General features: G+C 44.3%; 1 protein-coding gene across 1 annotated transcript in view; it reads left to right on the forward strand.

Annotated features, from left to right (window-relative positions):
* The window catches only part of SMOC1 (SPARC related modular calcium binding 1), a 109,007-nt gene that overhangs the window by 11,959 nt on the left and 79,231 nt on the right, over positions 1–17,817 (forward strand). Inside the window, exons 8-12 of the mRNA XM_033190827.1 lie at positions 882–976; positions 1,317–1,405; positions 6,934–7,029; positions 10,091–10,256; positions 11,377–11,489. Of these exons, the coding sequence (XP_033046718.1) occupies positions 882–976; positions 1,317–1,405; positions 6,934–7,029; positions 10,091–10,256; positions 11,377–11,489 (559 nt within the window). The remainder of the gene's footprint in view (positions 1–881; positions 977–1,316; positions 1,406–6,933; positions 7,030–10,090; positions 10,257–11,376; positions 11,490–17,817) is intronic.

Raw genomic sequence — 17,817 nt, forward strand, 5'->3', positions numbered from 1 at the left:
TATGAGTTTGCTGTGACCATCTCACATCTTGGATTTTCTGGCATCCCATTTTCCCATATCCTATCTGTTTGTGACTTAGGCTTTGCTTCCTGGTTTCAAAAATGCAGCCCCAGTGGAGATGTGTCCAGATGTCAGTCTTTGCAACTAGATCAGCTTCTAGGGGCAGGGCCTGTGTTCTTGTTTGTTTTCATAATCCTCAATGCACCTAGCATGGTGGCTTGTATTAAAGGGGGTGGGCGGGGAAATAGCCAGAAACTTCTCTGAGTGCCTATGGGGGTCTGATGTGCCCTTCAAAGCAAACATTCTTTGGATTTTTTTGTTTGTTTGTTTTGTGTTTGTTGTTTTTATCTTGTTTGTTTACTGAGTTGTAATTTACATGGGGTACAATTGACCCCTTTTAGGTGTATACTTTTATGAATTTTAACAAATGTATATAGTTGTATAACCACTACCATAATCAAGATCTGGAATATTTCCATCACCCACAGACATTTTCTCCTGCTTCTCTCCTTATCTCCAGTCCCTGGTAATCATTAATCCAATTTCTGTCACTTTGGTTTGGCCTTTTCTAGGATGTCACATAAGGGAATTATATAGTATATAACTTTTCGAGTCTGGCTTCTTTCACTTAGAATAAAGCTTTATTTTTATTTTTTTGGAAATTTGATGACTTGGGCCCTAACTCTCACTTTATGTGCACCTGCCTTTCTGAAAGATTGACAAGAAGCATGGGTTTGGGGCTGCAGACAGAGTCTGCGTGGTTTGGGAGCATGTAAGTTAACTCAGCCTTCTTTGCATTTTTGTTAGGGTCTCTTTAGATCCAGGGTCTCAGCTGCTTTGTCAAACCCACGGGTCCTCCTCTCTCCTGCCCTCCCACACAGTGACACCTGGTGTAAGACAGCCTTCTCCCCTGGGTCCTGGCCCATCATCCCTGTGGCTGCTGGGGGTGGGGGGCACAGTGGAGGAGGGAAGTCGGGTGAGTAGGGTGAAGTGACCGCTAAATTCCTCCCTTGGGGAGGGGGTGGTGGTGGGGTGACGAAGGTCAGGCCTCTCCTGGCTAAAACAACAGAAGTGGCTCCAGCTGCCCAACAGCTGGAGGGGGTGTCTGCTTTCCCTCAACAGCGTGAAAAGCCCTTTAATCGGGCATGCTGCTGTCAGGCTCTGTCGCAGAGGTGTGCGGAGGAAGAGCAGATGCTGCCATTGCTGGCAGGCCTCTCATTCCCTTTGACCTCCCTTATCTTCCCTCCTCCATCTTCACTGAGCCCCACTCTGAAGGCAGCGGGTCGAGGCCCTTCTTTGCACCTGTGTAAATGCAGTGGTCATGGGGTCAGGGAAGGGTGAGAGTGAGCTGGCAGATATAGGGATGTGGATTTTTAATGCAGATGACGAATTTGATAGTGGGTGGGTGAGTGATGTTTTAATGGGAAACCACTTTCCATTCCCAAAGATGCAGGCCCCAGAGAAAAAAGCCAAAGTCCAGTTTTGCAGATGGTGAAGGATGTGGTGAGAGGCTCACAGTCCTTGGTTGGAGAGCAAGCGGCTGAGCCGCAGCTAGACGTCTGGAATGTGATTCTCCGCTTTTTGTTCCAGGCGTTGGCTCCAAGAGTGACTTTTCCCCCATTTCAATTGCAGGTTTACCTCCCAGAAATGCTTTTTGGTACTTGAGTTCTAAAAACTTGAGCTGGACTGTGATTTACAAACAAGACAGAAAAGTATCCCCTCTCTTGGGAGAGCTCTTTTTGCTTCTGGTGCCCTTCTCCTCTTCTGTTCTCCTGTGGGTCACTACTATAGACCCAAACCACTGTTGCCAGAGCTGACAGCAAAGCCCTTTCTGCCCCTCAGTGACATCTGGGGCATGGTGTCTGATATCCCTCCATAGAGGAAGGCAGTGTGGTGTGGGAGAAAGAATCTGGGCTGTGAGGATCAGACTTACAGGAGTGCTCTACCACTTACTGACAACCTTGCTCAGCCTCGGTTTTCTCCTCATTCATTCAAGCCATACATATTTATTAAATGCCTCCTTTGGGCACTGGGGATGCAGCAGTGTCACACTCAAATCTTGGTTTCTGCCCTCAGGGAGCTTACAGCACGGAGGAGGGGCATGGGCAAGCAATGTAAAATTAAATGATGGGCCATTTTAATCACAATTATGGCACAGGCCACAGTGGACCATAGTGGGTGTTCTGGGGCTCATCACAGGGATCCCAACCTGTTATGGAAGTCAGATGCCCCAAGGCAGCAGCATTTACCCCTGAATTGGAGTTCATCAGGTGGAAGAACATTCCAGGGAAAGGGGCCAGTGTGTGCACAGTCCAGAGGCAGGATGGAGCTACAGAATTGGGCTGTGGTTTCTGCCCTGCCTGTTACCACCTAGCAGGTGTACATGTAGGGATTGTTCTCCTTCTCTTTCCTTCTAAATAGACATTTGGAGATTGGACATTTGCAGGTGGAGAAAATTCACCATTATTTACAATGTTGAGCCTGTAGAAAAATGAATTTGTGGTGTCAAAAAGTTGACTTATAAATGATTTTTTTTCCCATCTGACTGTTGTTCTTAATCAAGTGCATGCATATGGTAGCTGCTCGAAAAACTAGAGTGCTAATCACATTGGCCATTAAATTGTCAGAGTTTTCTACCTTGACTTATAATTCATTTCAGGCTCATCAGTCTAGGGTCTAAGATACTGCCTGAGTTATGTGTGATGACATCTCTGGGGTGGTGGAAGGGCTTCCTGGGGGCTAAGGCCAGGCTCATTGGGAATGAATTCCATGATGATTTAATGATATATAGGTACTATCTCAGCCATACTGGTACATTCTCTTAAATTAGAGATTTTTTTCCTTTCCATTAATCCAAGGAAAAATTACCAAGTTTAATACGTGGCTTTTATTATCTAAGAGATAGATGTTCCTTTAAAGAAAAGAAAGGAACAAATACCTTTAATTACTATACATTTGAGAGCTTTAAGCTGTTGTTGGTTGTTGGACGAAGAATATTTCTTTTCACAGTAAGTGACAGAAAAAGGAGGTACTTCTTCATGGTATATTTTAGGTAAGGTTTGATATTCACTCATTCATTCCTCAAATATGTGCTGAATAAACTTTTTTGGTAGGGTGCTGTGTTAAGCCTTATATATATAAAGAGGAATAAGACACAATCTTTTATAGAGATGTAAATAGATAAATGATAATGCAGTATATTGAGGATTTTGATGGGAGTATAAACACAGTGCAGCAGGAGTGCCAAGGAAGCTAATGGTGGTGTTTAACATATGAAAGTATTTGCTTTTTAGGATGATAACCTCAGTGGCAATGTGGAATTTGAACTTGAATTAGGGGTAGGGATGGGGGAGGAAGTTGGTGCCAAAGAGTCAAACACCCAGGCAAGAGATAAAGGACTAAATGAAGTCATCATGGATAAGACAGGAAAGCCTGTTGGAGACAGAGCCCCAGCCAAGCTCTCAACTAAATGAAGTCAAATCTGTTACCTCAGGTGATACCATGTGGAGCAGAAGAACCTCCTAGCTGAGCCCAGTCAATCCACAAAATTATGAGAAATGATAAATTGTTGTTTGAAGCTGCTAGGTTTAGGGGTGATTTGTTTTGCTCCCATAGGTAAGTGAAGCAAAAAGGTTGAAAGTGAGTACTTGAAGCTGTTGTTACATATGAATTTATTAAAGAAAAACCTAAAATTAATTTGATTTTGGCCTGTGAGTTTTGAGTATAATATCTCAGAGAAATGTCACTTGCTGCTCCAAATTGTGGACTTCACTCTCCCAAATCCAGTGGATAGACCACCGACCTGGTTGTTTAGTATGGCTATTATCTCCTCCTCTACACCCAGGAAAAATATAGGGGTATGCATATTACCAGAAAAATAACCTGTTTAGATTTTAGATATTGGTTAAGTCAGCATGATACTAACAGGTTGAAGTTAAGAGTGTGAGAACAGCTCTACATTATAAAGAATTAAACATCTCCTCCCAGATGGAACCTTAGGCTGGCTCTTTTATTCTCTATATTGTCATGGAAACTTGGCAGTCAGTCAAACCTAACACAGCTTGTGGTATTGGGGTGGTCTCCTTGAGCAAAAGCTGTGGCAGGGCTTGCATTCTACTCTGCTGGAGACTGAAGGGGAAGAATCAGCATGTGTGCATTTCAGATGGAGGGGATGATTAGTCCAAAATTGATTTCATCTACCCTGATCTCCTCCATGGCAAAGGCAGCCCCCAGTCAGTAGCTTACTTTTCCAATAGGAAAAATGACTTGTTTATTTGTATATCAAGTATCTGTCCTACTTTACAAATGTGAACAAAACACAGTATGTTCGGAGTCATCCACCCCGCAAGGAGAATGGGTGGGAGAGACAACTGCAGATATACAATTATCCCGGCTCCTTTTGTTTGGTTTCTGTATTATGCAATCATAATTAACATTTTTATTTTGTTTTTACTGTCTTTTGGTTAGGAAGAAGGAAAGGAATATATGTGAATATTTCTGTAAAATTCCTATTCCCCTCTAGAAGGAAATGGCTCAGTGTTTGACTTGTTGGAGAGATGACTTGACCCTGCCCAAGGCCCCAAATTTCCACCAATCATGATTGCTCCTGAGCAACTCCAAACTCCTGGAATATCCTAGTTTTGACCCATAAATAGTGAACTGATTTTCTATCTGACATAGTTTGGAAATTTGTCCCCAACCAAATCTCATGTTCAAATGTAATCCCCAATGTTGGAGGTGGGGCCTGGTGGGAGGTGCTTTGGTCATTGGGGTGCATGCCCCATGGCTTGGTGCTGTCCTTGCAATAGTGAGTACTTGTGAGATCTGGTTAAGTGTGTGACCTGCCCCCCTATCCCTCTTGCTTCTGCTTTTGCCATGTGACATGCAAGCTCCTGCTTCACCTTCTGCCCTGAGTAAAAGTTCCCTGAGGCCTCCCCAGAAGCAGAGCAAATGCCAATGTTATGCTTCCTGTGCAGCCTACAGAACCGTGAGCAATTAAATCTCTTTTCTTTATAAATTACCCAGTCTCAGGTTTGCCTGCCTTCCTTCCTTCCTTCCTTCCTTCCTTCCTTCCTTCCTTCCTTCCTTCCTTCTTTCCCTTCCTTCCCTCCCTCTTTTCTTTTCTTTTCCTTTCTTTCATTCTTATTCTGTCACCCAGACTGGAGTACAGTGGTACCATCATGGCTCAGTGCAGCCTTCACCTCCCATCTCAAGTGATCCTCCCATCTTAGCCTCCCAAGTAACTAGGGCCATGGACATGCATTACTATGCCTGGGTAATTTTTAAATTTTTTGTAGAGACAGAGTCTCTCTATGTTGCCCAAGTTGGTCTTGAACTCCTGGGCTCAAGCAGTACTCCCTCCTTGACCTCCCAAAGTGCTGGGATTACAGGTTAGAGCCACCATGCCCGGCCTCAGGTATTTCTTCATAGCAATGCAAGAATGGCCTAATATACTATCTAATTTCAAAATGCAGAAATTATTCTCCAGACCAGCTTCTTTTTTCTTTTTCTTTTTTTTCTTTTTCTTTCAATCAGTCTTCACCTGGCTCAACTGAGAAAAATTCAGTTGGAGACTATGCTCCCTCCTCTTTCTTCTCCTCTTGGTTTGTTTACTTTATAACTGGGCTGTTGCATACGGTAGCCACTAGCCACATGTGGTCATTTAAACTTAAATTAACTAAAATTAAATGTAACTAAATATTTGATTTCCCAGTTGCATTAGCTACATTGCAGTGCTTAATAGCCACATGTGGTTTGTGGCTGCTGTATTGGATGGCACAGATATAGAACATGTCCATCACAGCGAGAAGTTCTGTTGGACTGTGTGGCTTTGGAGCATTCCAGAGTCTCTAGGATTAAGCCTTCTCTTATTGCCTCTATCTTAATAGCTCCATGGTGTCCTGTTAACATGCTCCTTACCTCCACCCTAAATGGTAAGCTCACGGAGGGTGGGTACCATGTTGATTATGTGTTGCTTCCTATGCTGGTACAGTGTTGGGCTCACTGTTGGTGATCACTTATTGAGTAAAGAGCAGATGAATGGATGAAGGAACGAACCGGAGTGTTACCTCATCCTCAGTGTTTGTGGACACAGAATAATCCCTTTGGGGCCCCGGAGGTTTGGGTGATCTTATTAGGGCTTAGTCATCCGGTTAAAGCTCCATTTTGTAGAGCTCATTTTTTTCGTGTGTGTGAAAACAATCACAAATATACACAGTTCCTAAAACAGATGAAAATATGACACTATCGTTGATTGAAGATTGTCAATGACCCCGTGCTGTCTCTGAACTTTTTATTTGGGCTTAGGGACCAGTAATTTCTAGACAGGAATATTTTGGGTGCTCTTCTGAAGCTGAGAATGATCTCTGTGTGTTGGCATGGGTGGGGCCTCTGAAGTTCTTTAACCTGTCTGTTTGCAGACAAGAGTGTTCCCCTTGTTAGGAAGCTGGTCTCCGGCACAGCTGCTGTGGCCTCTCTCTTGGCGTAGTGTAATCCATTTTCAAACTGATTTTTTTGGCCTGTAGTTCAACTTCATGGGGACGCTGGCAGCTCTGCTGTCCCATGAGCTGCAGCATAGGCAACTAGGCAGCCTCACTGGGTTTGAAAAGAAACTTGGTCTTCCTCTCCCTCTTTTTTCTGTGTGTTCTCTTAAACCATGCCCCGCTTCTCTTAAATTCCAAAGAAAGAAGATGAACAAGAACTTATACGTGACTTAGGATATGTTAATAATTGAATCTTCGCACCACCCTATGAGGCAAGGCTTGTTACTACTCTCATTTTATGGATGAGAAAACTAAAAGCCCAGAGAAGCAAGGCAATGTTCCCGAGGTTAAACAGCATGTGGGTGCTGGTGCTGGTCCTGACACCGACTGCTGGGCTCCAGAGCTGAGCTTCTAATCACTAGGTCCCACTGCCTTTCATTATAACAAACAGAAACACTGGCCCACTTGCAACAAGGACTTCACAAAGTCAAAAGCTGTTGACCAAGCGCCTACTCTGTGTGCCAGACACCGGATGCTGAACATCCAGGTGAGACAGCCCTGCCCTCCAGGCAGGGCAGGCCCAGCACGAGATGCTCCTGATGAGAGTTCTTGTTCTGAGGTAGAGTAAAGATGGCAGGCTCTGGGCCACTTCTGCTCATGTGCAGTGCAGAAGTGGGATGGGAGAACATGGCTGAGGACGGCAAGGCTCAAAGCACCGGAGCATGAGGAGTAGCCCTGGTGATCCCCAGGGGAGGCAGGAGCCCAGAAAGCCAGGCCCGTGACGTCCCATTGGCAGTGGTGTTGAAGGACTGGCATGTGGGAGATGCTGCTACAGGGCTGCACTCCTCCCACACATGATGGAGGGCCCCAGGATTGTGCTAGATGCTCGGGGGAGGTGTTCACAGGCAAAGCAGACATCGTTCTCATCTTCATAGAGCTCAGAGTTGGGGATTCCACTGGTAACCAAATCGCACAAATGAATTCTTCATTACAAACTGTGTGAAGAGCCATGAAGGAAAAATGAAGTGTGAGAGAGTATTACAGGATATCACCCTCACCTGGGAGAGTCAGGCAGGGCCTCCGGGAAGAGACCACCTGAGCTAAAATCCGAAGCAGGGTGGGAGGGAATGGAGAAGGAACAGCGTGCCTGAAGGCCTGGAGGTAGCAGCAGAGGTAGCTCATCTGAGAAATGGGAAGGCCCGTGTGCCCCACCAGCAGGGAGCAAGGGAGAGCAAGGAAGAGAGAGCAGAGGGCTAGAGAGGGGCCCTTGGGTCTCATCAGGCCCAGGAGGCGATGTAAGGGTCCCCGAGCAGTGGGACACGGCTCGCAGGTTTAAAGCAGGGGCAACTCGAAGGGGGTTGAGGCTGGGGGTCATGTGCAGGGCTTGACTGAACAATGCTTTACTCTTCCACTTCCCCCTGTCAGCTTACCCCTCTTCTGTGGGGCAACCTTGGAGGCGATGGGCTTCCTCTGGAGACAATGGTCTGAGTTATTTATTTTTTACCCCTGAACACCGGACTCTATCAAATGCTGTGCTCATGGGACACTATCTGGATATTTCCCTTTGGGCCCCGGGCAAGATTCAGGTGTGACCTGTGAGTGTGTGGGAGCTGAAGGCGTCTGAGGAGAAAGCGCAATTTCACCGTCCATTTGGACAAGCCCTGTGCAGTGGTTTCAGCCCTTAGCTGCTCTGTCCCTGTGCTAGGCAGCCAGCACCCAGGCATGAGGTCCAGTCCCAAGGAGGGACTGGTTTTATAGCTGGGATGTAGTCTGTGTGTTTATGGACAGGTTCAGGTCCTCTTTGATTTTGGCCAGTGTGGGGTGTGTGTTTCCGGTACTCCCTTGAAGGGTGTGGTACTGCCTCTGAAACTTTCTCTGCTGTTCTGGAAAAGGGTCAACAAGTTCTCATCTGTTTGCTTCACACAAAGGGCCCACAAATACATCTGAGACACAGCTTATATTCACGCCTTCCCAAAACCTCTACGAGCTTGGTTTGATTACATAGTCATCTCTACCATTACCGATAGCCTGATGTGTGCTCATGACATTGCCATTCGTTATTGTGGTTCATTCCCTCAACCCAGTCTGATGAAGAGCCTCATTCTGTGTGCCCAGGACTCTGCTATATGGGAGTAGATAAGAGTGGACCCAGGTCTCAAGGCCCGTACAGTCTAACCATGAGTCATTGAACAGAAGCTCATGGATTGTAATAGCCCAATTATTGTTTTCCAACTGTATTCTGTTGTTGTTAACAGGGGGTTCCCTGATATAGGGGTTCATGGTTAAGTAACTTTGGAAGATCCTTCATTGTATATGCCCCTTGATCTGGTTGATTGTTGTGTAACAAACTACCACAAAACATAACGGCTTAAAACAATTTATTATTATAATCTCTCTCAGTTCTGTGGGTTAACTGGGCTCAACTGGGTGGTTCTGACTTTGGGGTCTCTCATGCAATTGTTTATTTTCATCTCTGTGAGTTGCAATTAGATGACAGCTGGGATTAGACTCACCTGAAGGCTTCTTCACTCAACATGTCTCTGTGCCTGGGCTGGTTGGGCGTTTCTCTCTCTGCATAGTTTTGACATATGTAAACTTGGGCTTCCTCATAGTATGATGGTCTCAGGGTTGTTAGGCTTCTTACACGGCAGCTGGTTTCCTCAAGAGTGAGACAAGAGGCCCAGGAAGGAGCTGCAAGGCTTCGTGTAACCTAACTTTGAAGTCCCCAGACACCACTCCCATAGCATTTTCTTGGTCAAGCAAGTTCCTGAGGCCAATCCAGATTCAAGGGAGAGGAAATTAGACTCCATAGCTCAATGGGAGGAGTAGCAAATAATTTGTAGCTGTCTTTAATTTACTATGCGTCTTGGAGGTTCACAATGCATAAGAATGTATTAGAGTCACCTGAGAAGCCCTTCACCAAGAAAATCTGCTTAACTCAACATTTTCCAAGCTGATTATTGTTATTTTAAAAATCAGGAAATCTGTTTCTCACCGAAAATTATTTAACTTGTATTCTGCCAGAGAGAGGTGGGCAAAAATTGGAGGGAGGATAGATTTGGAGCTCAATACCATCTAATACATAAAACTTTCCCGAGATGGAATTTGGAGATTGAGGGTATGTTCCTGATTTGAGGATGCACCCAAATAGAGGCTGCATGGCTGTCTGCATGGATAGAGAGGCTGGACATCCTAGAGGGTAAAGCTTTGATTTTACTTCTGACAGATTTAGATTCTAATTCAGCCTCCACTTCTTATAGCTGTGTGACACTGGACAAGTTATGTCTTCGGGCTTCGGTTTCCTTGTCTACAGAATAGAGTTCCTATTTCATAGGGTTGTTGTGAGGACTGAGGTCCTGGATGTGAATTACCTGGCACAGTGCCTATTAATGGTCAGTAATTGTTAGACATTATTGTTCGTATGACACATAGGTGATGCCTTCCTTGGTTAGACTTTGTGGCTGCTCTGTTCCCTTCACTTTCAGGATTTTATTTGGGTTTATTCGGGACTTACTTTCTAAAGGCATACAAGTACTGTAAGTCATGGACTCGCCCCTACTTTTCTTGCAAAAGTAACCTCTGTACCCTTTCACTTTTTTCCAACCTAGTTTCTAATAAGTGACCGTGACCCTCAGTGCAACCTCCACTGCTCCAGGACTCAACCCAAACCCATCTGTGCCTCTGATGGCAGGTCCTACGAGTCCATGTGTGAGTACCAGCGAGCCAAGTGCCGAGACCAGACCCTGGGCGTGGTGCATCGAGGTAGATGCAAAGGTGAGTGTGTGCACCCCCTGCCCAGCCAAGGAGAGTTTCCTGGGCACCCCAGCTCCCTCACTGTGCATTTGCAGCAGGGGAGCTTGGAATAAATCTGTCTACTCACTTTGCTTTCCTGTCTCTCCACCCCTTCCACCAGGGTGGAAGGAAGAAGGCCTGGTCTCCCTGAAGGAATGAGCATTTTTCTGTCTTTCACACACTGCCCCCAAGCTAGGGCTTAAAGAGATGTGCTGCTATGTGGCGAGTGCTTTCCTTTTTCTTTTTATGGAGATGCTTAAAACGGCAAGACATTATTGCTGGCTCCTGAATAGTGATTCCAAATTGTTGGCCAACAGATATGTTTTGTTTGGTCTCCTTGCCTGTTTAAAAACAGCAAAAAACATTTGGGATAGCATTTAAAAATTGGGAGATTCAGTGAAAAAAAATCTGACTTTTTGTCCTTCTGTTCCAAAATTGGAAAGTCTGGTAACATTAGGTCTGTGTTCCTACAAAGCAACACATGACTAGACCTGCATAACAGCTACCCCTTTAAAGGGGAGCCTTTTCTCCAGTTTGCCACAGCCTTATAGCACTCCCTATAGCCTCTCAGAACTGAGTGTCATTCTTCTCATATCCAGCTGGTTTCTCTAATTTGTATCTTTTTCCTGAATCCTGTACATATTTGAATTTGTAGTCCCGGACTGCTTAGAGCCATCCCAGGAATTGTAGGTGGCTAAGCAGGCTGCGCTAGAGCCTCTGATTTTCTAAAGAAAATACTTGCAATTCTTGAACCATAAGACATGGTTGAACCCCCGTTGGGCTTACTACTTTTAGAATAAACCCAGTGAAAAATCATGGAAGTAAAATATTTTTTATTTTCTATGGGGCGCGGGTAGAGGTACTTGGGAGAAAAGACAGGCAGAACTTGGGAAAAACATGACTCCTCCGCTTTTCTATGACTGGCATACAGGGAAGGGGGGCTGTGCAGCAGCCCCTAGCCACAGCCCTTTCAGGCTTGGAGAAGCCAGTTGGTTGTGTGTGGGCTCCCCGCACAGGTGGAGTGGTTTTCTCAGCCATTTTGTCCCTCGGCCCCAGTGTCGAATCCAAGTGAAATATGAAATCTGTTCCTCTCCCCTTTCAGATGCTGGCCAGAGCAAGTGTCGCTTGGAGCGGGCTCAAGCCCTGGAGCAAGCCAAGAAGCCTCAGGAAGCTGTGTTTGTCCCAGAGTGTGGCGAGGACGGCTCCTTTACCCAGGTGAGGCCTTGGACAATCCTCTTGGGCTCTTTCCTGGACGGAAGCAGAGGGGAGGTGTCCTGAGAGCGCGAGGGTTGCTTGGCGCCTTCACTTTCTGGGAAACAGTTGAGTGAGTGGCTCTTCAACTCTCCTTCGTGCTGCCTTCCCCCTCCCCGACCCTCTACGGCCCCCCATGCCACCTCTTGCCAACTGGCAGTAGGTCCTGAAAAGATGCATGGACGCCTGAGCCAGGAAACTGGCATTGCTTGGTCCCCATCCTCCCTGCTGGCTGTCTCCTTTGAGGGCCAGAGCTGTGCTTTTCTCTTCTGTCAAATGTGGGCTGATTATTTTTCTTATTCCTGCCAGTTTCCATGGGCAACCCCGGTATTCCCTTCCCTGTTTATTGCTACCCCCTGCCTTCCCTACTTTCTATACCCAGTCCTTGAACGAAGCAGAGTCCTTTTTGAGCACAAAGTGTACTATGGTTCTTGGAGTGTGTGAGTGTGTGTGTGTATATACACATACAGGTGTGCATATACTAAGATTTTAAAACCTAAGTCAGGCAGTCCTACCTCTCATCTTGGATGGTCTTCTGGTTAGTGTATTGTCAAAGTAATGCTGACTGTGTTGATCTTGGCACAGACTATTTCTGTGTTTTTCTTTTCTTTTTTTCAAGACAGGGTTTCCCTTTGTTGCAAATAGGGTCTCACTCCAGGCTGGAGTGCAGTGGCACAATCATAGCTCATTGCAGCCTTGAATTCCTGAGATCAAGCAATCCCTCCACCCAGGCCTCCTGAATAGCTGGGACTATAGGCACATGCCACCACACCCAGCTTATTTTAAAACCATTTTTTTAGAGACAGGGATCTTGCTGCATTGCCCAGATTGGTCTTGAGGTCTTGCCCTCAAGTGATCCTCCTGCTTCAGCCTCCAAAAGTGCTAGGATTATAGTGTGAGCCATCACACCTGGCCTTGCCACAGACTATTTCTAAAACACAGGCAATGGTGGGACAGAAAGGTGCTTCTCAGGAAAGCTTCTGGGCTGCTTCGTCCTATGCAGGGGCTTGTGGCTGAGGTGGGAGGTGGGCAGCTTCTGTGAGAGTCAGATATGGTGCCAGCTGGGTGAAGGTGCTGTCCTGATGAATGTGGGGAAGGTCACCGGACAAGGGTGAGCTTAGCCAAGTTGTTGGGAATGGTCCTGGCCCCTGCAACTTCCTTTGTCCAATCAGACAACATGTGGGGGGATTCCTGCTGTCTTCGAGGCAGGGGCAGAGGCTTCAGGGATTTAAAAGCTTCCCTGTAATTCTTGATCAATGTGGCAAAGGGTATATAGGCTAGTCTTTGGTCTGAGGGGCTTCAGGTTTCATATCCAGGTGGGACACAGTGGATTACTGATTGGAGACTAACTTTCTGTTGAGGTAGAAATGTAGAGGGATAAGGAGGTGGGGATTGGATATCAGCTTTTAAAAAGTTTTCTGTTTGATTCAAATGGGCAGCCAGGCTTGATAGTCACCGGGTTAAACCGACTTTCATTGCTGACCCTGGGAGAGGTGCTTTTAATTCATTTTGTCATTTAAACCTTACCACAGGCCTGTGAGGTAGGTGTCATTAACCCCATTTATAGAGGATGCAACAGGTGTGGGATGTGGAGTGGCAGAGCTGGAGTTCAGACTCACGAATTCCTGAGTCCGGAGCCCTCTATACTCTGCTGGCTCTCTGAGCTGGCAGCTTTAAAGGAGGCTCTGAGGTGTGCTCTGGAAGGAGACAGTCTGGTGCTCGGGTTAGAGTGCTGTTCCTGGAGCTGGACACCTGGCATGAAGCTCAGCCCCCACCCTTCAGGTAAGTCCCCGAGCTTCTCTGGGTGTCTTGTCTGAAAAGTGGAGATTGATTATTATGATTGCTTTTCTGTTGTTGTTCATTATTACTATATGTCATAATAATTATTATATATTATATATTCCTATAATTATTATTGTTAATGATCATTATTATAACTTCCTTCATTAGGTTGTAATGAAGATAAAATCAGTTAACATACATGAAACACTTGGAACACATAAATAATATATAAAGTTTTGTCATTATCATCATCATTATTCCCATCTCTACTGTAGTTCTACTACTCATATCTTTCTATCGTGTCGATACCACTATGCCACTTAAGAAAAAAAACCCAGCCGGGTGCGGTGGCTCACGCCTGTAATCTCAGCACTTTGGGAGGTCAAGGTGGGTGGATCACGAGGTCAGGAGATTGAGACCATCCTGGCTAACACGGTAAAACCCCGTCTCTACTAAAAAATACAAAAAAATTAGCCAGGCGTGGTGGCGGATGCCTGTAGTCCCAGCTACTCGGGAGGCTGAGGCAGAAGAATGGCGTGAACCTGGGAGGCAGAGCAAAAAAAAAAAGAAAAAAGAAAAAAACCCACCAAAGCTTCTGTTGAAAATCCCCAAGTTGGAAAATGGATGAACTCTTCCATTATTAAAAATTAAACAATTTTTAAAAAACTGTTTATTCTGGTAAAAAGAATGTGGGTGATCTTTGTATATATTTAAAACTGCATTGCTAAGAATTCATGTCTGCGTGGAGGCATCAGACTTCTCTCAGATCAGTTTGGGGCTGAGACAGGGTGAAGGTAAAGGAAGAGAGTGGAGTTTGTTGCCATTGGCTTTTTCTTTCTCCAGGCGTGTGTAATCCTGGGTGTGTTGCTTCTAGGAACGGTTGACCCCTGCCCTCCTGATTCTGAAGTGATGGCTACCTCATGACAGACAGCCCACTGGCCAGTTTTTGTTTTGATGAGGCCAGGCCAGACCAGGTGGTGTTTAGTGGGGGAAAGGAACTTCCAGATTAGTCCAGGCTCAATTGCTAAACGAGAGAGTCCCTGATGTTCAGCAAGAGTTGTGTAGATAGTCAAGAACCCCCTCATTTGTTTGACATGCTAAGCACTGCCATGTGTCTATAGGCTGAAGGCTAGCTCACCCCAGTGGGCAGCCAGACAGCCAGACAGCCAGACAGCGGGTCCATCCCAGCTACAGTGATTGAAATGGATGTGCTTTTCCCGCTGATCAAAGATGCTGCAATAACGTCACAAACTAAGGCTGCCTCTTTGAGTGTGCTTCAGTCACGTTGACAGGCTGCCAAAATGCCGGGAGATGGATGTTTTCTCCTTTCTCCAACCTCCATCCCTTAGCTGGGCGTTTTTTTTTTTTCCCCCAAGACCAAAACCCAGAGATAAACTACATTGCTTTAATATTCTTTAGAATATTGATATGCACGCATCCCTGTATTAGTCACATATTTTAGCCCTGTGAATGATTACACAGTAACCCTCTCTTGAAGCTTATGTGGGGAGTGATGGGACTCTAATGGGATTGGATTTGTCTGGCATGGGACACAGCTTGAGACCACATGACTGACTTGGCTTTAATGGGCTTCATGTGGGACTCGCTGGCTTCTGTTCTTTCCCTTTGTTTTCCCTTGTCCTCTTCCCTCCCTACCTCCAACCCCAACTCACACACAGGAGTGGCTCAGCTTTCTTCTACAGCAGTGACACTAAAGCTGTACCTTAGATCGTGTTAGACTTTTAAAGGTCTTGAAACCTAGGCCATATCCCAGACCGTTAAATCAAAATCTGGGAGTGCGACACAGACATTGTGTTTTTTCGAGCTCCCCAGTGATGCCAATGTTTGATCAAAGTTTCAAACCACTTTCGTAAGGACTTCATCACTCTTGTTTCTCGATTGCCTCCTTGAGATGTGGAATTTAGCCTCTTTGGGGACCTGTTGAGTAAGGTCAGGAGCTATAGGCTTTGTCCTTTGCTATGGTCTTATCTGTTTTCTGTTCTGGGTATCTGGAACACAACTCTTGACATCTGTTCCATCAAGTCCACTGCCAAGCAGTTATCTGGTGTCCAAGCTGATTAACTGAAATCTCAGCTGCAGTGGAAGGGTGTTGGGCTGTCACCATCAGGCTGTGTTGGCTGGAGCTTGACAAGTGTGTGTATCACTGAATGACAATGATGCCTGCTTTTTATTGAGTGCTATCAAGTGCTAGGCCCTGTGTTTTACACCCATTAATCTTTACTACAACCTTTTGAGATAGTTATTAATGCCCTTATTTATAAAGAAAAATGGAGTTTCAGTGGCGTTGGATAGCTGACTTGAGGTCCCTAAGCTTAAGACAATTTGTACTCAAGCCTGCCTACTATCGAGGGCCTAAGACAGTTTGTACTCAAGCCTGCCTACTATCGAGGGCCTAAGACAGTTTGTACTCAAGCCTGCCTAATATGGAGGGCCTAAGACAGTTTGTACTCAAGCCTGCCTAATATGGAGGGCCTAAGACAATTTGTACTCAAGCCTGCCTAATATCGAAGGCTGTGCTCTTAACTTTTTTGGGCTATAGAAGTGGCCTTGATACATATGTATTCCATTTCTATCACCATTGTTGTTGCAGAAGTTCTCTTTCTAATGCTATTGACCAATCGATGAAACAAACATTTTAAAAAACACAATCTTTTGATTATGGAAATTAAAAAAAATACAAAAAGGTAGAAATAATAATATAATGAACATATACCCATCACCCACCTTCAGCAATGATTAACAAATGGCCACTTCTGTTTCATTTTTACCTCATTTCCATCTCCTGCCCCCAAACTGGATTGCTTCAAAGCAAATCCCCAGGCACAATATCTTTTCATCCCAGACATTTTTGAGCTCTGCTATATTGTGGGCTGTGTGCTGGTTGCTAGGGAGGATTCAAAAAAATGTCATGACCTCTGCCTTCAAGGAGTTTACATGCAGAAAAGAGATTAAGACATATGATAAAGTAACTATATAAAAGACAACATTCAAATAATAATATTTCAAAAGCTCATTTATAAGTCAGTTATTTAGAATTCTGAATGTCTTTTATTGTTAGGAAAATATATACAAATTTTAAGTTTTTGGACACAAACACCTTAAACAAAACTAAAAGCAGAATTGAGCATGGTGGCACAAGCCTGTAGTCCCAGCTACTTGGGAAGCTGAGGCAGGAGGACTGCTTGAGCCCAGGAGTTCAAGGCTGTATTACTCTATGATTGCATCTGTGAATAGCCACTCCACTCCAGCCTGGACAACATAGAAAGACCTCATTTCTGAAAAGAGAAAAATTAAACTAAAAGCAAACAACACACATTAGCCTTAACAACAAAGAGCTAATCTTATGTAAAGAACTCTTACAATTCAAAAAGAAAAAAGATCCTAGTAAAAATGTGGGCAAGAGATAGCAATAAACCGATCATACAATAATAATAAATAGTCAATAAGTGAATCTGAATGATGTTACCTTCTTTTGTCATTTTAGAAATACAAATAAAAATGATGATGAATGCTTTTGCTTACTAAATTAGGAAAAACTGGGAAAAGATGATGATATTCAGGGTCAGATAAAGGGAAAAGGGTACCCTTCCATTGCAGTTTGGAAAGTAAATTGGCACTGACTTTTTAATGGGATAATTTTGCAATATGGGTCAAAAGTCCTCAATCGTGTCCATATTTTGGGCCTGCAATTCCAATTCTAGGAATTTATTCTAAGGAAGTAACTAAAAATATGTGAAACTATTTAGCCACAAGGATTACAATCCAAGTTCTGTTTATAGTGGCAACAATTTGGAAACAACCTAAATATCCAATACTAGAAAATTGCTTAAACAAATGACATAGCCACACTATGCACTCTCTAAAAGCGTGTGTTGTAGAGGCTTATTTTATGTGTTTGTGTATGTCTGTGTATTAGGGATTTAATTAACCAGATAATTAAGACAATAAATGTTTTCATTTTCTTCTAAATAGAAAAGCTATAGACATTCTGTTAAAAAAATTCTGACAATAAGTATATAAGGTAGAAAGATTAAGCCAGTGATTTCATCCCCCTGAAATAGCAACAGTTAAGTCTAACCCTCTAGATTTTTTTTCCTTGTGTGTACTTATTGTCATTATATAGGACAAGAATGGTGTAATGTCATATATCGTTTTATAATATTTTCTTAGCTAATTATATTATGGGCTTATTTCCCAGTAAGTTACATACAGCACTATCTCATTTAAAAAGTGTCTGCATTGTATTTCATTGTATGAATGTATCATGAATCCTGAAAATTTGGGGATTAACTTTCCAGCAACTGTCTATTGTATCAAAAGGCCGTGCACTTTTTAAGGCATTTAATGCATACTACCATGTCGCTTTCCATAAATGTTGAGCAACCATGTGGTTGATTATTGGTTTGTTATCAGACTCATTCCCAAGACATCTTAATTTTTTGTGTAGATGGATTATAGTTCTAATAATAAAGAATATAAAACTCTATTC

Source organism: Trachypithecus francoisi, unplaced genomic scaffold, assembly GCF_009764315.1.
Source record: "Trachypithecus francoisi isolate TF-2019V2 unplaced genomic scaffold, Tfra_2.0 Lachesis_group3, whole genome shotgun sequence".
Taxonomy (NCBI): domain Eukaryota; kingdom Metazoa; phylum Chordata; class Mammalia; order Primates; family Cercopithecidae; genus Trachypithecus; species Trachypithecus francoisi.